This window comes from Erinaceus europaeus, chromosome 16, assembly GCF_950295315.1.
Source record: "Erinaceus europaeus chromosome 16, mEriEur2.1, whole genome shotgun sequence".
Lineage (NCBI taxonomy): Eukaryota > Metazoa > Chordata > Mammalia > Eulipotyphla > Erinaceidae > Erinaceus > Erinaceus europaeus.
Genome location: NC_080177.1, coordinates 5,003,977 through 5,026,040, shown reverse-complemented (window position 1 = coordinate 5,026,040; position 22,064 = coordinate 5,003,977). Strand labels below are relative to the sequence as shown.

Genomic DNA, 22,064 nt, shown 5'->3' with positions numbered 1-22,064 from the left:
AAAGGAATTTAAAAATTCTGCACCTGCCCTTTTGAGGGGTACTTAACTTTTTTTGTTGTTGTCATTGAGACTTCACCATTCTGGGCCTTTTTTCCAGAGAGAGAGAGAGAGAGAGAGAGAGACAGAGATAGAGAGAAAAATGAAAGATATGCAGAACCACAGCTTCCTCCAGTGTGCTGCAGGCTGAGCTTAGACCTGGCTCACTCTCGTGGTACATGAGTTGTACTGTCCAAATGCAACTATTTTGCTGACCACTGATGGTATTTTATTATTATTATTTAAATATTTTATTTATTTATTAATGAGGAAGATAGGCAGAAAGAGAAAGAACCAAATATCACTCTAGCACATGTGCTGCCAGTGATCGAACTCAGGACCTCTTGCTTGAGAGTCCAAAAGTTCTATCACTGCGCCACCTCCTGGACCACGGTATTATTTTATATACATCTGTTGTTTTGGTTTTTGGTGTTAGTATGATAGATGATTTATTACTAAAGACTCTTGTAGTCAGTAAGCTAATTTTTTTTTTTTTTGCCTACTGGGTTATCACTGGGGCTCCTTGCCTACACTATGAATCTTTTGCTCCTGAAGGCTATTCCCCCCCACTTTTTGTTGCCCTTGTTGTTTATCATTGTCATTATTATTACTGTCATTGAGGAGAGGACAGAGAGAAATCAAGAGAGGAAGGGAAGACAGAGGGGGAGAGAAAGACACCTGCAGACCTGCTTCACTGCTTGGTCCTTGCACTTTGAGCCATGAGCACTTAACCCGCTGAGCTACCTACCACCTGGACCCTTAAAGATTTTTTTTTTCACTGTGTCAGAAAAAAATCAGATTTGTTTGTATGATGATTGCTTATTGTTTCAGATCAGTGAAAAATGGTTTGGCTTGAGAATACATTCTTAGTTCTTCAAGAATATGTGAAACTTCATGACTGGTGTAGCTTAAGCTACACAAACATTAGGAATGGAAGAAACCTTAGGATTTTAAGACTTTTTTTTTTGCCTCCAGGGTTACTGCTGGGGCTCAGTGCCTGCACCATGACTCCACTGCTCCTGGAGGCCACGTTTTCCCTTTTGTTGCCCTCGTTGTTTACCATTGTTGTAGTTATTATTGTTATTGCCATCGTTGTTGGATAGGACAGAGAAATTGAGAGGGGGAGAGAAAGATAGACACCTGTAGACCTGCTTCACCACTTGTGAAGTGACCCCCCCCACACACAGGTGGGGAGCCAGGGACTCAAACTGGGATCCTTAAGCTGATCCTTGTGCTTTGTGCCATGCATGTGTGCTTAACCCCATGTGCTACCACCCAGTTCCCGACTCATTTATTTTTGAGAGAGATGGGGAAAAAGAGAAGAGGAGCTCTGTTCAGCTCTGGCGTGAGGTAGTACTGAGAGTTGAACCTGAGGCTTCAATGTGTGCAAGTTGGTGCTCTGATAGGCTGGCTCAGTTATCTTTCTGCCCCCACCTCAAAATTTCAAACCAAGAAAGGGGTTTTTCTCTTCTCTGTGTGTTACCTTTGCCATATAGTATGTTGGCATTGGGCAGTTAAATTTAGCCAGTGGATTGGAGAAACTGTATGTTTATCTCACTTTAATTATTGTAAATTTAAATTGAGGAGCCAGGTAGTAGCACACCTGGTTGAGCACATGCTACAACGTGCAAGGACCCAGGTTTGAGCCCCCAGTCCCCACCTGCAGGGGGAAAGCTTTGTGAGTGGTGAAGCAGTGCTGCAGGTGTCTGTGTCTCTTGTCTCACTCCCTCTCTGTCAACCCCTTTCCCCTCCATTTCTGGCTGTCCCTATCCAATAAGTAAATAAAGATAACAACAACAACAACAACAACAAAGTTTAAATTGCTAAATGTGTGTTGTAGCTATTGGATAATGCACCCTGAAACCGTTAAAATTTAACTTTGTATTTTTTGTTTATTATTATTCTATTTTTAATTTTTAAATTTAATTCTTTTTTTTTTTTAATGATTTATGTAAGCTCCTGACACTAACTTTCTTGCCTTGGAAATTAGCACAGTGGAAGGAGGGTGAATCAAAGATGTGAATAGTATGGAACCAGCTTCTATAGCTTCTTGTAAACCAGTTGGACAGAGGGATTTTCCTTTTTGAGTTGGAAAGGAACTGACAGTGAAAAAAGTCACCTCAGTGGGTCAGCTAAGATCACATCACCGATCTCTGGGATTTAAATTTAATTCTATTTATTTGTTTATTTATTATTTTTTTACCAGAGCTCTGCTCAGCTCTGCCTTATGGTGATGCAGGGGATTGAACCTGGTACTTTGGAGCCTCAGGGATGAGAGTCTCTTTGCATAACCATTTGGTTGTTTATTTTATTTTTAATATTTATTTATTCCCTTTTGTTGCCCTTGTTATTTTATTGTTGTAGTTAATATTAATGTCGTCGTTGTTGGATAGGACAGAGAGAAATGGAGAGAGGAGGGGAAGACAGAGGGGGAGAGAAAGACAGACACCTGCAGACCTGCTTCACCGCCTGTGAAGCGACTCCTCTGCAGGTGGGGAGCCGGGGGCTCTAACCAGGATCCTTAAGCTGGTCCTTGGGCTTCACACCACATGCACTTAACCCGCTGTGCTACTGCCGTTTGTTTATTTTTTAAGATAGAGACAGAGAGGGAGAATGAGAGAGACTGACCACAGCACTGAAGCTTCTTCAGTGCAGTGGGGACCAGGCTTGAACCAGGGTCACACACATGGCAGAGCAACACATTATCCAAGTGAGCTATTTCACCAGCTTGAGTATGTTAATCTTGTGCAATTTTCAAACATTAAGACAGGCTGATAAATTTTTTTTAGAAAGTGTCTTTTTTTCTCCTAAAAATATTTTATTTTGTTTTAATGAGAGAGAGAGAGAGAGAGAGAGAGGGAGAGAGAGAGGAAGAGAGCGCCTAGAGAGAGACAGACACCAGAGCACTGCTCAGCTCTGGTTTATGGTGGTTCAGGAGATTGAACCAGTGACCTCAGAGCCTCAGGCACGTGAGCTTTTTGCATAATCATTATGCTGTGTCCCCAACCCCTTCTTCTTCTTCTAGCGTTTGCCCTTCTTCCGTAGCCAGTCAACAGGTCAGGTTGAAAGCTGTCAGGAGCTGCTTGTTGCTGGCTTTGAAAGTGCCCAACCCCTAAGAAGTCTCTTTAGTTCAAAAGTCGTAGTTATAATTTAAATATGATTCAGTAAGATTATCACAAAAATTATATAGTACTGAGTTAATTTTATCTGAAGTTTGCCAATATATTCATTATTAAAGGAACCCTGAGATTGTGGTATCAATAAAACAAAAATATGTTTATAAAGTCATCTCTGATTTTAAAAAGCCACTACTAACAGAACTAAAGTGAAGCTATTAAAATGTGGTTTTTTAAAAAGACTTGTTTACACTAGAAAGAGAGAAGCAGAACATTACTGTGGCACAAGAAATGGCAAGGATCAAACTCAGGATGCCATTCTTTTAAGTTCAGAGCTGTGGCCACTGTGCCATCTCCCTAGCTGCAGTGTGGTCACTTTTTAAAAATAGAAAGGCAGCACTAGATGCTCCTTGATAAATTCTAAAGCCATTTCCATTAAAACTGAAAGAAGAGAAAAACACCCTGTCATTTATGTGATTGCCACTATCATTAATCATTGTTCTGGTCATTGTAATAATAAGTAAGTGAAACTATTGATATAAATATTGGAAAAGAACAAAAAATGTTTGTTTCAAATTACAAAATAGAACCCCCAGAAAACTTAGGGAAACTTCTGTAGAAAACAACTAGAATAAAGATATCCTGAATAATAAGATGTTTTCAAATAGCTCAGTTCATTTCTAGCTCATTCTTCTAAAATTTAATTTTCCTGGCTTTATCCATCTCTGTCCACCCTTCTGTCCTCCCAGATGAATATGCATCAGGTCCTGTGCCACATATGCCAGAATACTGTTCTGCTTTTTTTTTAATTCTTTTTTTTTAATTTTATTTATTATTGGATAGAGATAGAGAGAAATTGAGGGGAAGGGAACATAGAGATGGAGAAAGACAGAGAGACACCTGCAGTCCTGTTTCACCACTCGTGAAGCTTTCCTCCTACAGGTGGGGACCAGGGGCTTGAACTCAGGTCCTTGCACACTGTAGTGTGTGCACTTAACCAGGTGCTCCACTGCCTGGCCCCAGTTCTGTTTTTTTTTTTTTTTAACCTACAAATTAAATTAATGATTCTTTTATTTTTGGTCATCTCTCCAGACTGAATTTTTCAGATAGAGAAGGAAAGAAACCACAGCACTCAAACTTCCTTCAGTGTGGTGGAGGCCAGGCTTAATCATGTGTCACTTCTATGGCAAAGCAGTGTATGCTATCCTAGTGAACTGTTTGGCCAGCCCATAAATTAGTAATTCTTTAAAGTTTCTGTAATATGCATGTGGTGGTATAGATTCACTTGGATACACAATTCAGTAATACAAGCATTTATAATACATTGGGGAAGGAGAAGATTTTACAGTTTTGTGGGTTGTATTTTTCTTTTTCTTTTTTTTTTTTTAAACTTGGCTAGGAGCCTGAATAACTCAAAGGTTTCTTCTTCATAGACTACTGTTTGCCTTTTAATAGTGTAGGGCAAAAATAGGAAGGAAACAAAAGTGTTTCTACAATTACAACTTTTAATAGAAAGTAAACCCACATTAAGGTTTAGGCTTAGAGGAGCCAGTGGTGACTACCCGGTAGACTGTACTTGCTGAAGTGCTCAAGGCCCCAGTCCCCACTTTCGGGGGCTGTGGGGGCTTCATGAATGGTGAAGCAGTGCTATGGGTGCATCTGTCTCCCCCATCCCTCTCAGTTTCTGTCTCTATCCAGTAAGTAAATAAATAAAATAGCAAAAAAATAAATAAATAAAGTTTAGGACCAGAAACGTAAGCTGGGCTACATGTTTTTATTTTGGAGGATTGGAAAATAAGGTCAAAGTTGGAATGATCAAATGAGGACTTTTTTTTTTTTTTGCCTTTAAACAAATGATACTATATAGACAATACTGAGGAGAAGGGTAAGAGGACTGATTGGTAGTATATGGAGTGACAAAGTCAGTCTAAAAGCAGACAACACAGTCATCAGTTTTAATAATCCTATATCTTTCTTGAAAGCCTTTACCAGTTTCATTAAATTATAGCCACTATTTTATACTTTTGTTTCCAGCGCCTCAGAATGAGAATTCACTCTTCTCAGCTGCATCCATTCAATTTATTTTAATTGTTTAAAATGTATAGTTTTATTTTAGTTTTCTTTCATTCAGATATTTCTGTAGTTACCTCATTTAAATCTCTCCTTCCCCTGACACTCCATTAATTAGGGTTGGTAACTATCATCTTAATGCTTCAGACTTCATGCTACTTAAATAGAATTTATTACTGTTTTCCATGTATATCACCACTAAAAATAATGTAATTCATGTACCAACATATTTCACTTTTTACATTTCTTTATAGGGGATTAATGGTTTACAGTCAACAGTAAAATACAACAGTTTTGTACATGTGTAACATTGCCCAGTTTTCCACATAACAATTCAACCCCCACTAGGTCCTCCTCTGCCATCATGTTCCAGGACCTGAACTCCCCCCACCCCTACCCCATTGTCTTTTACTTTGGTGCAATACACCAACTCCAGTCCAAGTTCTGCTTTGTGTTTTTCCTTCTGACCTTGTTTTTCAATTTCTTTTTTTAAATTTAATGTTTATTTATTTATTTTCCCTTTTTGTTGCCCTTGTTTTTTAATTATTGTTGTAGTTATTATTGTTGTTATTGATGTCTTCGTTGTTAGATAGGGCAGAGAGAAATGGAGAGAGGAGGGGGAAACAAAGAGGGGGAGAGAAAGACACACCTGCAGACCTGCTTCACCGCCTGTGAAGCGACTCCCCTGCAGGTGGGGAGCCGGTGGCTTGAACTGGGATCCTTGTGCTTTGCACCACGTGCGCTTAACCCACTGCGCCACCGCCTGACTCCCTGTTTTCCAATTTCTGTCTATGAGTGAGATCATCCCATTTTCATCCTTTTGTTTCTCACTTATCTCACTTAACATGATTCCTTCATGTTAAGCTCCACCCAAGGTGGGGTGAAGAAGGTGAAATCACCATTTTTAATAGCTGAGAAGTATCCCGTGTGTGTGTGTGTGTGTGTGTGTGTGTGTGTGTGTGTGTGTGTGTATACCATAACTCTCTCAGCTGCTCATCTGTTGTTGGACAACTGGTTTGCTTCCAGGTTTTGGCGATTACAAATTATGCTGCTATGAATATAGGTGTACACAGATCGTTTTGGATAGGTGTGTTTGTTTCCTTAGGATATACCCTCAAGGAGAGGAATTGAAGGGTCATAGGGTAGGTTTACTTCTACGTATTTCATTTTTAAAGAAGGAACTGAAAGATTTGAATAAAAATGTGAAAAGCATTGCCTGCCTGATTTTTAAAGAGGCCACTCACAAAAGATTTCATTGTGGATTCCAATTCCTCTTTAAACTTCCCACCAGTAGGTAGCCGTTGCCTGGAGAGTCATGTGATCATCTTGGCACAGCCAGCCCATTCCGTGATTTCAGTGCTGTGGTTTCCTCTACCTTTTTACAGCACATTGATTAATATTTTCCTTTCAGTTATCGCTGTGATGATTTTGTGGTTAATGACACCAAGCTGGGACTGGTACAGAAAGTCAGAGAACACTTACAGAACTTGGAAAAGTAAGTAAAGGACCTTGGGAATGAGATGGGATAGAAGACACTGAGGGGCTACTGAGGACTTGGGCATGGAAATTTTGTTTTGAGTTCTGTAACTATCTTGTTGACAGTGAAGTTGTAATATTAATCAAATAAACCTTTGGTTTGGCTCTTTAAAACTGAGCCCATAGTCAATGGCCCATTTGTTCTGTATTTATTTCATTTAATATTTGTCATTAACTCTACCCAAGGGACCGAGAACCTGTGTTTTAATTATTATCAACCATCTTAGGAGCTACTCAGTTTGTTTTTAAGAAGAATTTTTGTGGTGTAAGAAAGGTCAGAAAATGATGTAAAGTCACTATGGAGTTATTTTTCATATTAGAAAGTACTTATCAGATGTGTTATGAATTGAATAACTGAATTTATATTGAATATAATTTATCATTCTGCAATTTCAGAGTATATCTTAATCTGTTACGAGAAATGAGCAAAACATGATACCCTTAACAGAATTTTGGAAGAATTAGCATAGTGTTTGATACCATAGGTTACATCTCAGAATAATTATGTCAAACATGTGTTCTTTTGAATGTGCTCTGTTACTGCACCACCTTCTTGACTTTTTTTTTTTTTTTGTGAAAACTTTACCCTTAATATTATTGTTATTGTCATCATTCTAGGTAGAGGCAGAGAGAGTGTGAAAGAGACCACAGCCCCAAAGCTTCCTTCAGTGCAGTGGGCTTGAAACCTGGGTTGTGCAGATTGCAAAGCAGCACACTACCTCAGCCATCTATTTTGCTGGCCCCTCAATTTTTATTTAATTTCCATGTCTGTTTAGTGACAGACAGATGCCAAAGCACTGCTCCAGCTCCCATGGAGCTACACCTGTCTCTGCCCTGGATGCTCCCTTCTGGTGCTGGAATTGAACCCAGGCCCTCACACATGGAAGGCAGGTGCTTTACCCATTGAGGCTCCACTGATGAGGCTGATAGAGAAAGGTGACTGCCACACAGATTTCACCTACCTGGTCAGTTTTTCTGGCAGTGCCTGGTGGTGGTAGCTTCCTGTTCTGCGCTGCTGGAGGAGCAGTGGGGATTTCCAGGGGAAGTGGAGCTCTTTATTTGAAATGCTTTTAGGCCACAGTGGGCCCAGTGGGTCACTTCCTGGCTTGACTAAGCAGCCACACAGAGTTCCATTCTTGGAGTCTTTAGAACGGCTAAGTGTGTTCTTTAATTTACCATGTAACATGTATATGTTGGGGTTTTTTTTGACCATCTGTTTGTGTTTTAATAGCTCAGCATTCACAGCTGACAGGCATAGGAAAAGAAAACTTTTGGAAAATTCATCACTAAACAGCAAATTATTAAAAGTAAATGTAAGTAAATTTTAGTAAAAAATGAGATGAGATCTAGTTGTTTTATCATAATTCAAATATGGATGTTGCCTCTGATAAAACTTTATGCCTTGATTTTGGAATGTTTTCCAAAATACTTGCCTATTTTACTGATTTTTTTATTTTAAGATTTTTTAATTTACTTTTTAATGGGAAATCTAGGAGGAGAGACAACCAGACAGCACTCTGATGCATGTACTGCCGAGGCTTGAACTTGGAACCTCATGCTTGAGAATCAAACACTTTATCCACTGTACCACCTCCCAGGCTTCTGTACTAATAATTCTTATCTGACTAAATAACCCAGTGAGTCTGTGTCAGTACCTGCCTTCCATCAAGATTGTGGCTGTGCTTTTCTGCCTTAACAAACCTTCCTTCTTAACACCTACTCAAGCACCTTAGTAGCTTGCTCCTTAGGATTCCAGAGATCTTTACTTGTGTTGTAGGTCCCTAGTTGAAATTCTGTGGGTTTGTTTTGTTAAATTTTCGTTAGTACTTCATTGATACAATTCCACCATAAAGAATACTTTTTCTTCATTCTGGGAACCATCTGCTACCAGATGTATGAACCATTAAGGGGTCAACAGAAATTTAATGATCACTAAGTATACCAGTAACTTTGCCCTGCATCTACCTTTCTACTTTCATGTTAGCTGTTATTGGACAACACTTTAAGTGTCATGATGTTGTGGAAGAAAGCACTAAAGTGCTCTCTGGTCCAAGGAATTTTGTGCAGAGATGCTGTAGATTGGGTTAGTAGATTCGCTGCGTGGGTGTAGTAGTAATAGATCATGGTACATTTGTAGACCTTATCTGAAAACCAAACCTTAATCTTTACAGGAGTGTTTAAGAACTCTCTTCTTTTATGTGATCGATAGCTCATTGTTTGAAAGCATACATTCAAAGTTAGAAATTTGGGGACCAGAATATATATATATATTCAATTTGTAGTATTTTAATAAAATCTTATAAAGGCACTAAGTTTTAAAAGTTAAAAAAAATAGGAATAACATGTACCTATATACATGGGAGGTACCCAAAAGACTGAATTCCTCCACATAGTTTTAGACAGTAGCTTAAGAGAAAGACGCAAGAGAGAAGGATCTGTCAGTTGGAGAGATTACCAAGGAAGGTCAGTAGAAGAAAAATATGCAGATTGAAATCCCACCTTCTCCTCTGAAAAGAGATTAGGAGACCAGGTCTTCTCAGGTGATGCCCTGAAAGGAGAGGTTTACTTGTAAATGTCTCTTTTCAGAGGCACCCTGTAACATGCAGTCTTTTTCATGAAGCCAACCTTTCCCAAAGATATATTTTGGAGTGACAGAATTTTGCTTCCCTACAGTCTTATCATAAAGACATTTAGTCTTGAACTATTTTCTTTTAAGGACCTTCCTGATTTTTGCATTGTATTCTTCATGGTGCTTAATGATGATTTTTCTCATAAGTGTCTGTAAGATATTCTTATTTAGAACAATCCCAGGATCAGAAGCAACCTTCTAAAATTACCCAGATGCTTATCTAGAGAGTAGAAAAATCAAATATTCACCATATAGGAAAGGCCAAATTCCAAGTTATTTTGATGCCAGAGTTTCAAATATAGGCCTCTGCTTTGCTTTCATGTTTAAAACACTTGGCCTCTCAACATTACTTATCTTCTCTCACTGTCTTGTTTTACAGGGAAGCACCACTGCCATTTGTGCCACAGGTCTTCGGAATCTGGGCAACACATGTTTTATGAATGCTATCCTTCAGTCACTCAGGTAATACTACAGTCAGAGCTAATGTATCAGGTGTGTTAGTTCCTAGCAACAGGGTTAAAAGTAAAGACTCTGGATTAAGATTTTGTCTCTCTCTCTTTTTTTTTTCTATTTGTAAAATAGAAAGTATCGACAAAACCATAGAATAAAAGAGGTGAAATTCCACACATTTCCCACCACCAGAGTTCCATGTCCCCCTCCCTCCAGTGGGAGCTTTCCTATTCTTTATCTCTCTGGAAGCATGGACCCAGGGTCATTATGGGGTGCAGAAGATGAAAGGTCTGGTTTCTGTAATTGCTTCTCCTATGGACATGGGTGTTGACAGGTTGATCCATACTCCCAGCCTGTCCCTGTCTTTCCCTACTGGGGCAGGGCTCTGGAGAGGTGGGGTTCCAGGGTACATTGTGAAGTTGTTTGTCCAGGTGAGTCAGGTTAACATTGTGGTAGCACCTGCAACTTGGTGTTTGGAACATGTATTCCTTTGCTTCCTCCTTTCTTGTGGGACTCGGTTCAGTAGTTCTTGTAAGGTGGGGTTGATTGTAGCAAATTCCTTTAGTTTTTGAATATTTGAGAAAACCTTTATTTCTCCCTCATATTTGAAGGATAATTTGGGAAGACTAATATAATTTATATGAAACATTCAAAGCACTGCTCTGCAAAATAAATAACAATATAAGATCAGTAGTACAAATAAGATAGCCAGAAAAGACCAGCAGAGTTAGCGTAAAATAGTTTTGAAAGTTGTATATGTTTAAGTTTTAATGAGGTGTGAAAGACCAGAATAAATGATCTCTGGAAGACCTTGCTGATAAGGACTGAAAGACACATTTGATTTCTATTTAAAGATACTACCTCAGAGTTTATCTGGTCTTATTTAAATAAGAAACTTTAGTCACGACTGAATTCTCTTTTGTTACTCTTATTATATTTAAACAATATGGCTAGCTTCATGACTTTTTAAATATGAGGAAATTATTGAATACCTGGAAATGAGCACCCTGAAAATAAAGAAATGATGTGTAGGTGTGTGTATGTGGGAAAGAGGGTGGAATTTTTTAACAGAGATTTTGCTTTAGCCTGTTGATTTCTCCAGTCATTTGTTTATATTCTTAAGAATAAGAGAGGAAACTGAAGGAAGAAACACATTGTAAGAGACTGTATTGAGTGCAGTTTAAATGAGAAACTAAAAGATCCCATTCTCAAAACTCATACGTAGATTTCAAAGAACTTTCTTTGCAGTCCTGTTAAATTCTCTCTTTTTAAAAATGATTTTCTTCCTTTCCTTTTAAAATAGTAACATTGAACAGTTTTGCTGTTATTTCAAAGAACTGCCTGCTGTGGAGTTAAGGAATGGGAAAACAGCAGGAAGGCGAACATACCACACCAGGAGCCAAGGAGATAACAATGTGTGAGTTCTGAATCAGAATCAGTCCTTTCTGGTTTTGTGCTATAAAACAAATGACTCTCAAGGTGATTTACATAGAATTATGTGAGCTAATAGGTAACTCATTTTTAAAAAATTTCTTCTAGGAATTGTGTTGAAGTATCTAACTGGTACTCTTAATAAGTTTTGGGATTCTTTTATTTCTATTTGTGTAGTAGGCAGAATACATTTAGCATTATCTTTGTGGAGTCTTTGTGGATTTGGACATTATAAAATTGACATATATGAAACACAGCTGTAGGTATAGAACAGCATGAGCAGTATTAGTTTTTGTCAACTGATTTGTCTGATAGTGTTAGTTAAACCTGTCTTGTAGTTAACAAATTAATTATGGGGCTTATTATTGCTTAGAAGTCTAGCCTTGAGGATCTGATATGACTGTTAAAACCCTTGTCTTATTACCCTCACCACTCTTTAGATGATGAGAGGGCAGACATGAACAAGGATTGATGAGAACCAATATATATTAAAATGTCACATGGCCATTATCAATTTAGGCTTTTGAGATGCTTTTAGAGATCAATCCCTTTACAGATTTTATTTCTGACAAATTTTGGGCAATTTGGATGTCATGCATTCGAATGTAGCCTCCTGCTAATGCTTAGAGTATCATCCCTTCTTCTTTTCCAGGTCATTGGTGGAAGAGTTTAGAAAGACACTCTGTGCATTATGGCAAGGTAGCCAGACTGCATTTAGTCCAGAGTCCTTATTTTATGTTGTTTGGAAGATTATGCCGAATTTTCGGTAAGTATTATTTAGTGGATGATACTTTAGAATGTTGCTATTACTCTTTACACTGCTGCTAAAACCACTGCCAGTGACAAGGTGTTGTTTTATTCTGAAGCTCTTAGGGGACTCTCACGTCCACTGGGATGCACCTTCCAGAAAGTAAAGAAAGCTGCACTCTGTCCTCAGCTGACTTTGCAGACACTGTTTTCATTCTCTCTAGTTCTGGTCTCATTTGAGTAAGGGAAAAGTTTGTCAGAGGAGTCTTCTCAGTCATCCCTATAGGGTTTCTGCAGAGTTGGGGCACTGTAGACATTTGGCAATAGCCTTTGCCACTTTCTGCTGATTGTGTCTTCTAGAACAAGTTCTGGTTATTACTAGCCATGGTTTTGGTCCTTAAAGTCATCCCATTCTAGTAAAAAAGTTAGCAATATATTTTATAGCTCTCTGCCTTATAGTGGTTTGCCTATATATGGGTAGTGTAGAGAAATGTTCAAAGAGTAATAGCTTCAAGGGACTAAGAAGATAGCATAATGGTTATGCAAACAGACTCTCTTGCCTGAGGCTCCCAGGTTCCACCCCCCCCACTCCACTATATTCCAGAGCTGAGCAGTGCTCTGCTAAAAAAGATGTTGCTTGGAAGTATTATCCTGGTCTTTATTTTGAAGAAAGATGCTTTTATATACCATACCATAAAATACCCTCTCAGGAGAGCTCAATTACGTAAGGATTTTAGAATTTCTTGGGGACCAGTTGGTAGTACACTTGGTTGAACACAGAGGTTAACAATGCTCAAGGACCTAGGTTCAAGCCCCCAGTCCCCATCTGTAGAGAGGAACCTTTGTGAGTAGTGAACCAGTACTGCAGGTGCCTCTCTCCCCCCTTGGTCTCTCTCTTCCCTTTCTCTCTGTCCAGTGGGTTCTAGAATGAAGAACTTGTCCATTGAATGGTTAATTTGATGTCTCTTTTCCTGTAGAATTGTGATTAATGTAACATGATTGCAAATAGAAGTAGCTCTGGTGCTTGTGCCTCTATCAGTTTCTCTGGAGGTAAATTTTAAATCCAAAGTTGCCATTTGAATGGGTGCTGACATTGCACTGGCACCGTGGCAAATATGATGGGAAATAGCTGTGACTGACCACTAGGTTCTTCATAAATCTGTTTCCTTCACAAGCACCTACTGGGGTGACGGTACGGAGATTTACTGCATGCAGACCATCAGCACTGCACCTGAGTGTGTGGTGTGTTTCTTCAACATGATTACCAAACAAGAGAAACTGAAAGGGAATTTGGTTGAATTTAATGAACCAAATACTATTAAGACTTTCAGATGAGGGGGCCATTTGGTGGTGCACCCGGTAACTGCAAGGATCCATGAAGGACCCGGCTAGAGCCCCCACCTCCCACCTGCAGTGGGGAGGCTTCACAAGCAATGAAGCAGATCTGCAGGTGTCTATCTTTCTCACTCTCCCACCTCTCTCAATTTCTCTGTGCTGTAGAATAATACGGGGAAGAAAATGGCCACCAGGAGTGATGGATTCATGGTGCTGGTTCTGAGCCCCAGCGATAACCCTAGAGGCAAAAACAAAAACTCTCTTAAAGATAGTTTTATGTGTGAAGTGGAGTGAATGGGGGGAAGAGTCTGCACACTTCATGGCTTTGCTTTCAGTGACGGGCTGTTTGTGTTTGCTTGCAGGGGCTACCAGCAGCAGGATGCTCATGAATTCATGCGCTACCTTTTGGACCACCTGCACTTGGAGCTCCAGGGTGGTTTCAATGGTGTTTCCCACTCAGCAATTCTGCAGGAGAATTCTACTCTGACCTCAAGTAACAAATGTTGCATGTAAGATGTAGCCTTCTTGTTTGTAGGAAGTCCTTAGACATTTCGGTGGGTGTTACTGTTTAGTGGATTTTCAGTTAAAATGGAGAGCCTTCCTGCAGCATTGCTGAAACTTGTACTTGAATTTTCTTAACTAGAATGCATCTCCTGCTTTCAGACTAGAGGTGCCTTGCATCTTAATGTGATTCTGGTTATTCCTATAGATATGGTTTCAGAAATTGAAAGAAACAATAGAAAATACTAGTTATTTTTAAAAGACTTTTAAACGTTTGTCATTATCTTTACTTATTTGGTAGACAGTCAGAAATCGGGAAAGAAAGGGGAGATGGGGGGGGAGAGAGAGAGACCTACAGCCCTGCTTCATCACTTGCAAAGCTTTCCCCCTGCAGGTGGGGACCAGGGGCTTGAACCCAGGTCCTTGAGCACTGTAATATGTGCACTTAACCAAAAAGCCTTGTCATTTTGTGATATTTTAAAGACTAGCCCTGGAAAGTTCCATTCATTAGGAACATAAAAAAATCTTACCAGCAAATACTCAAAATGCAAGTTTCTTCATATTTACTGACATTCACCAGAAAAGGCATTTTAGCATGTTCTGTGTAATAATGGCTGTGCTTGCTTATGGCAACACATCCAGCCCTACTGCAGGTGGAGATGATAGACATAAATGGCAGACACAAACTGGTCAGAACAAAGGGATCACTAGTGCCAACAGGAGGAGCCCTGGCGACGTAAGCGTCTGGCCAGGTAGACAGTACCTAGACACGTGCATAGTTATTCTATGTACGTCAGTGTTCCTAAACTGAATGCTGTGTACAGCAGATAGCCAAGTTGATCAGTGTACTTGTTTCAGAGGAAGAAATTATAAATGGAGAATGACATGAAATTTAAATGCTGCTTTGTAATAAGACAGTTTATATTATACTTAATGATGGCATTTGAATATGGAAGGGTCAGCCATAGTCCCTTCCTTTTGGGGCTTGGCCTTTGTGACATATATATTTTAAATATCCTATAGCCTGAAATGACCAACAGTCCACATGTATCTTCCCGTTTAATTTCTAAACAAATTCAATCTTATGAACTTAAAAGGTGCAATGTATTTCTTTTGCCAGTAAAGGAAGGAAGAACTCCTTTCCTTGAGAAGAAAGCAAATTTTTAAAATAGAATTATTCAGTAAGGACCAATGTAAACATACCAGTTCGAGCCCCTGGTTCCCCACCTGCAGGGGAGTTGCTTCACAAGTGGTGAAGCAGGTCTGCAGGTCTTTCTCCCCCGTCTCCCTTCCTCTCTCGATTTCTTTCTGTCCTATCCAACAACAACAGCAGCAATGACAACAATAATAACAAGGGTAACAACAAGGGCAACAAAATGGGAAAAATGATTTCCAGAAGCAGTGGATTCTTAGTGCAGGCACCGGGCCCCAGCAATAACCCTGGAGGCAAAAAAAAAAAAAAGAGAGAGAATTATTCAGGTGTGTTTTGTGTGTGGTTTCACTGCAGTTGGTTTAATCTGTAGCAACTTAGAAAGCAGAGTATTTGCTGTTAGCAAATACAAATGAGCTTAAAAGCATTTACTAGCTCAGCAGTGGCATGAGTATACAAACACAAGTATTTACTCTAGTGCCATTCATGATAGCAGACAATCTGTATCCTTTAACATCCATTGGTGACATTAAAGGAAGAAGCGTAGTATTCAGAGCAACTGCTCAGCCCAGATGCATGATGGCCTCAGCATCCTGCTCTGTGAAATGGAGAGAACTGTAGCTACTTCACAGTTGTGAAGATGACTTGACTTACTAAGCGGGTAACACTGAAAATGGAACTTGGCATCTAGTAAGTGCCTGGAAAGTGTGCTGTGCCTGTCTTGTGGCTGACATGCAGCCAGCTAGCAGAGAGTGAGGTGCATGAGGTACTGATTGGAGGGGAAAGAGCAGGTATGTTCCTAACTGTAGCCGTAGAACACTTCACAGGTTTTCTCTGAGGGGGTACACCATTCCATCTTCCCACCAGGCTTCTGAGGCTGATTAGTATTCCCATTTTACACCTGATGAAACCAAGGCACAGAGGAATAATTATTTTTGTATTGTTCTTAAAATGTCCTAGAGCTTTAGGAGAAAATGAGTTATAGTAGTGTTTCGTGTGAGATTTTAAAGATTTGTTGACAGTAACATCCAGCACTTTGTGAAGTCACACCTCAGCATATTATGACTAAGTTCAATTTCCTAACCTCTTTCCCCCCCAGATCAGACAGATTACCATCAGGTGAAGATATCAGAGTAACATAACTGAGGGAGTACCCTACATTATTAAGAATCTTTGCAAAAAGACAGATGTAAGGGTTTCCTTTTCTGAGGGATGTGCTTGGAGGGATATGCCTTGCCTAAGGTCCAGGCACATGTGATCTGAGAGTGATGGAAGGCGAGAGCCTGGTGGTGGCCCTTTAGGAGGGAGGAGTGGGGACTGGTGAGGACAGTCCAGGCTTCACTTTAAAGCATGTCTAGGTATCTTTGAAGCTTCTAGAAAACATTTCACCATTTAAATCTAATGCTAATCCTGTTACCTCAAAGGGCACTCTGCCAGTAGCTTTCACACATACCATTTTAGTGTTCTTTTTAAAAAAAAATTTTTTTTCAAAGCATTTTTAAAAATTATTCCCTTTCACTGCCCTTGTTTTATTGTTGTAGTTATTGTTGTTATTGGTGTCGTCGTTGTTGGATAGGACAGAAAGAAACAGAGAGAGGAGGGGAGAGATAGACAGACACCTGCAGACCTGCTTCACTGCTTGTGAAGCAACCTCCCTTGCAGGTGGGGAGCCGGAGGCTTGTACTGGGATCCTTATGCCGGTCTTTGTATTTTGTGCCACCTGTGCTTAACCCACTGCACTACTGCCTGACTCCCCATTTTAGTGTTCTTTTATTTTTATTTATTTTTTACTTTTTTAAATTTATTCCCTTTTGTTGCCCTTGTTTTATTGTTGTCGTCATTGTTGGATAGGACAGAGAGAAATGGAGAGAGGAGGGGAAGACAGAGAGGGGGAGAGAAAGATAGACACCTGCAGACCTGCTTCACTGCCTATGAAGGAACTCCCCTGCAGGTGGGGAGCGGGGCTCCAACCGGGATCGTTAGGCCAGTCATTGAGCTTTGTGCCACGTTTTAGTGTTCTTTATTCTCTTTTGTTGCCCTTGTTGTTTTATTGTTGTAGTTATTATGTTGTTATTGATGTCATCATCGTTAGATAGGACAGAGAGAAATAGAGAGAGGAGGGGAAGACAGAGGGGGAGAGAAAGACATCTGCAGACCTGCTTCACCACCTGTGAAGCGACTCCCCTGCAGGTGGGGAGCCGGGGGCTCAAACCGGGATCCTTAGGCCGGTCATTGAGCTTTGCACCATGTGTGCTTAAACCACTTCACTACCATCGGACTCCCCCATTTTAGTGTTCTTAATAAATGTTTTCTTCTGTGTTGGTTTTCTTTAGAAATGGAGCATCTACAGTTGTCACAGCGATATTTGGAGGCATTCTCCAAAATGAGGTTAACTGCCTCATATGTGGGACAGAATCTAGAAAGTTCGATCCATTCCTAGGTAAGATATATTTTGTATGTGGAGCTAGGATGCTTAATTCAGTAATATTTATGAAATACTTATGCACTGAGCCATCTCCCGGACCACTATGAAATACTTATGAAATGTCTTAATGAAAAATAAGACAGTAAAGAGAAAATCTTCAAAGTATTTTTTAATGTGATTATATGCCTTTAATAGTTTTGTGTTTTCTTTCAAGACCTTTCATTAGATATTCCAAGTCAGTTCAGAAATAAGCGCTCTAAGAATCAAGAAACTGGACCAGTTTGTTCATTACGAGGTAAAGATACTTTAATATTAAGAATTCTCCTCCACCCGGACTTCTGGACAGATTTATAAGTCTCACCTATATATGCTATATTGATCATTGCTTTAGTGAATTTGTTAAGACAAAAGTCAGGTCTGAGTGTCTCTTATCCAGAAATACTATTTAATAAGAATGTCTGCTGTAGAATTCCAGAGGTAAGTAGTGCCTTTGTGTATTTCATGAAAGAATGAAAATTCTCTCAGGGAAGTGCCTCGGTGACAGAGATGAGGCCCTGAGTTCTCTGTCATGGGGCAGGTTGCGTTTGTCTCATATCGCAAGTAGTATTGTGTCAGGAGGCTGCCCCCTTGTTTGGGGACAACAGCTGCAGAGAGGTGTGTGAGGGCTCACAGAAACCTGCCTTTTTTTAACCCAGTTTGTTTTACATGGTCCCTTTCTGCCTTTTCTTTCAGTTTAGCCTGCACTGTGTGTGCATAAACCAGCTGTGGGACCACTTGGTCACCCTGTGAGTGTGAGCCTCTCAGAAAGAGGGGGACAAGACAAGCAAAATGAGGAGGGAGAAAAACTCTTATGTTGGGGAGATGATGAGGAATGGAAAGCTGCTGGATGAAGAGGGGCTTTGTTTTCAGAAATGGAGTGGGGGTTTATAAGAAGATGCAGGGCTGAAGCTCTTCAACTTCTGCTTGGGGGGCCTCTCTGAGAGGGTGCACTGTAGAGATGCCACCAGATGAAGTTTACATCTGGTCTCAAAACTGCAGACAGTTGCTGTAAAGTGCCTTTCTTTGGATAATCTCAAGTTATCAGAGTAATGACTAACAGAGATTGACCACATACCAACCGGTTCAGTCCCTCTAAATGACTACATATTTATTCTATTCTATTTTATTTATTTATTTATTTATTTATTTATTTATTTATTTCATTTTCCCCCTTTTGTTGCCCTTGTTATTTATCATCGTTGTTGTTAAAATTATTGTTGTTATTGCTGTCATTGTTGTTGGATAGGACAGAGAGGTGGAGAGAAAGACACCTGCAGACCTGCTTCACCGCCTGTGAAGCGACTCCCCTGCAGGTGGGGAACTGGGGGCTCGAACCGGGATCCTTCCTCCGGTCCTTGCACGTCACGCTGTGTGCACTTAACTCGCTGCACCACTGCCCGGCTCCCATGACTGCATATTTCTACCCATTGGGGTTGCCCTTTCAGAAACCGAGTCAGTCAGGCTCCTCACTTCAGAGTTCTTACTGAATTTCAGTGTTGTGGCTGGCGAGCCACTGGGAGGTGCTGCTGGCAAATTTCTCAGCCATGAGAGCTGAGCAACAGCCTTTCAGAGTCACTATCTCCTCCCCCCTGTCATGTTGGTTTACAAGACTGCACGTGTCTGAGGGGGTACAATTCCACTTCAGATTGTAGGTTCCCACAACCACCACCAAGGTGCATCACTCCTCACCTTTACTTCCCAGTCTCCACCAGCCTTTGGCTGATCCCCATACCACTTTCAAAACTTCGGGTTTGTTTCTTTTTTATTTCCTTCTGACTTGTTTTGCTTATTAGTGGGGTCCCCTCCAATCCCACCTGTGCTGTAACAGAGGGCAGGACCCCATTCTTGCTTACAGCTGAGTGGGGCTCCATCCATCTGCTCATCTGTCCTTGGTATACAGGTGGCTTGCCTACCTTGACTTGTGAATAGCACTGCAAAGAATACAAGTGTGCACCTCTGTTTGCAGATCAGCAATGTGATGTTCTTTGGGTACTAACACAGTGTGTTTATTAAGTTCTTAAAAAATATATGACTTGTACATGTTTTCAGTGATTACTATTCTTTGATACAGTTTTAATTTTGATGAGGTTTAGTTTAGCTGATTTTTCTTTGTTGCCTGTGCTTTTTTCAGGCATAGAAGGAAATCTTTGTGAAATCCAGTGTTATGAAGCTTTCCCTCATTTGCTTTTTTTATTTATTTTATTTATTTATTCCCTTTTTGTTGCCCTTGTTGTTTTTATTGTTGTAGTTATTATTGTTGTCATTGTTGGATAGGACAGAGAGAAATGGAGAGAGGAGGGGAAGACAGAGAGGGGGAGAGAAAGACAGACACCTGCAGACCTGCTTCACCACCTGTGAAGCGACTCCCCTGCAGATGGGGAGCCGGGGTTCGAACCGGGATCCTTATGCCGGTCCTTGTGCTTTGCGCCACCCTGCGCTTAACCCGCTGCGCTACAGCCCGACTCCCCCCTCATTTGCTTCTAAGAGTTTTATGAAGTCTTAGACTTTTAAGTCTTTTAGAAGTCTTAGGACTAAGTCTTCTATCAATTACGATTTTTGCATATGGTGTTAGGTAAGGGTCCACTTCATTCTGTTTAAAATAGATATATTTCTTTATTTTTTATTTATTATTTATTCCCTTTTGTTGCCCTCGTTGTTTTATTGTTGTAGTTATGATTGATGTCGTTGTTGTTGGATAGGACAGAGAGAAATGGAGAGAGGAGGGGAAGACAGAGAGGGGGAGAGAAAGACAGACACCTGCAGACCTGCTTCACCGCCTGTGAAGCGACTCCCCTGCAGGTGGGGAGCCGGGGGCTCGAACCAGGATCCTTTGGCCGGTCCTTGTGCTTTGCGCCACCTGCGCCCAACCCACTGCGCTACCGCGGACTCCCAAAATAGATAATTTTTTAAACTTTATTTGGTAGGATGGAGAGAGACAGAACCCTGCATCTGGGGGCTTGAGCCTGGGTCCTTGCATGTGGTAATGTGTGTAATGTGTGTGATTAACCAGGCTCACCACCTCCTGGCCCCTGACCTTTTTTTTTTGTAAATATTTTCCCCAACAACAATTTTTATTGAAAAATTGTTACATTGCCCATGCAGAAATTAGCTGGCCAGAGTTTTATTTCTGGATTCTCTGACCCATGACTATCTTTTTTTTTTTCTCTCTCTGTTGCTCCAGGGTTATTGATGAGGCTGGCAGTACAAATCCACTGCTCCTAGTGACTATTTTTTCCATTTTTATCGGATAGGACAGAGAGAAATTGAGAGGAAGGGAAGATAGGGAGAGAGACAGACACCTGTAGACCTGCATCCCCACTTGTAAAGCGGCCCCCTTGCAGGTGGGGAGCTGGGGGATTGAACCGGGATCTCTTGAGCTTTGTACTATGTGTGCTTCACCCAGCGCGCTATTGCTGGTCCCCCGACCCATGACTATCTTTAGCCACACTACTTTGAAATCAGACAGGTATAAGTTCTTTAACTTTTGGTGATTTCTACAAAATGCCATTTGGATTTACTGTTGTAAATGCCATTCAGCTGTGGCCATTACTGGTGTTGCCAGGGGTCCAGCCTGGGGCCTCTGGCCACGAGAGTCATGTGTGCTGTTAATGTACAGTCTCCCCAGCCCTCTTTTAACATGGGGCTGTGTGCCAATCTAGGTAGTGCTTATGTTAATAACAGTATCAGTCTCCCAACTCACGAGCATGCTCTCTCTTCCCATTTAGTTACATGTTGATCAATTTCTTTCAGCACTGTTTGCATTTGCCAGTGCACAGGTACTTACCACATTGGTCAAACGCATCACCAAGTATTTTTTGATGATGTAAATGAAACTGTCTTGACTTCCTTTTGCACATCCACTGTTAGCATATAGAAATACATCAGATATGCGTGGGATATTTTGTCTTTTGCGATCATCAGAGGCCATCTTCTTTCTCCTTGAATCTGGACGGCTTTTCTTTTTCTTGCCTGACTGTTCAGGCTCTTACTGCCAAAGGCATGCCGGGTTGAGCATGTACATTGCCATGCTCTAGGACCAGGGTTTGAGACCATGGTGAAGCAGGTGTCTATCTTTCTCTCTGTCCTAGCCAATAAAGTAGAAGAAAGCTCACTTTGGGTTTTTCATATATGGTCTTTATTATTATACTGAAGAAGTAGCTTTCTTCTAAGTTTAGTGTCGACAGGCTAATTATTAGATGTAGAAAATTCTGTTTTGCTTTCCTATGTCTAATCCCTCACACCACAGCTTTTATGTGATGCAACAAAAACTGATGAAAGCTCCCATGGTTTCAGCTTTGGAGTTTATAAATACCATAGTGACTGCTCCAGAGAGCTTTATAGTACTAGCCAGACTTGGGTGGAGTGGTCGCTTTTTAGAGCTTGAGAGGTCCCTGAGGACAGTATCACGGTAAGTTTGCAAATTTGGGTTTTGTGTTAGAGATTTTTTTCAGGAAATAAATATAAGAGGAAGCAGTATACCCAACACTGCTTTTTGGGAACCATTTTTGACATAAAAGAGCAGGTAGTGATCAGGAGATAGCTCAGCTGGCCGAGCGTGCGCTTTTTGTTTTTGTTAATACAGAGGGTGAGGGAGGCAAA

General features: G+C 40.6%; 1 protein-coding gene across 5 annotated transcripts in view; it reads left to right on the top strand.

Annotated features, from left to right (window-relative positions):
* Positions 1–22,064, top strand: part of USP3 (ubiquitin specific peptidase 3) — an 86,476-nt gene that overhangs the window by 53,057 nt on the left and 11,355 nt on the right. For all 5 annotated transcript variants that reach the window (XM_060174333.1, XM_060174335.1, XM_007533997.3 and 2 more), the window contains 8 exons: positions 6,634–6,717; positions 7,990–8,071; positions 9,767–9,849; positions 11,141–11,254; positions 11,921–12,034; positions 13,713–13,859; positions 17,335–17,441; positions 17,641–17,721. In XM_060174333.1, coding sequence (XP_060030316.1) covers positions 6,634–6,717; positions 7,990–8,071; positions 9,767–9,849; positions 11,141–11,254; positions 11,921–12,034; positions 13,713–13,859; positions 17,335–17,441; positions 17,641–17,721 — 812 coding nt within the window. The remainder of the gene's footprint in view (positions 1–6,633; positions 6,718–7,989; positions 8,072–9,766; positions 9,850–11,140; positions 11,255–11,920; positions 12,035–13,712; positions 13,860–17,334; positions 17,442–17,640; positions 17,722–22,064) is intronic.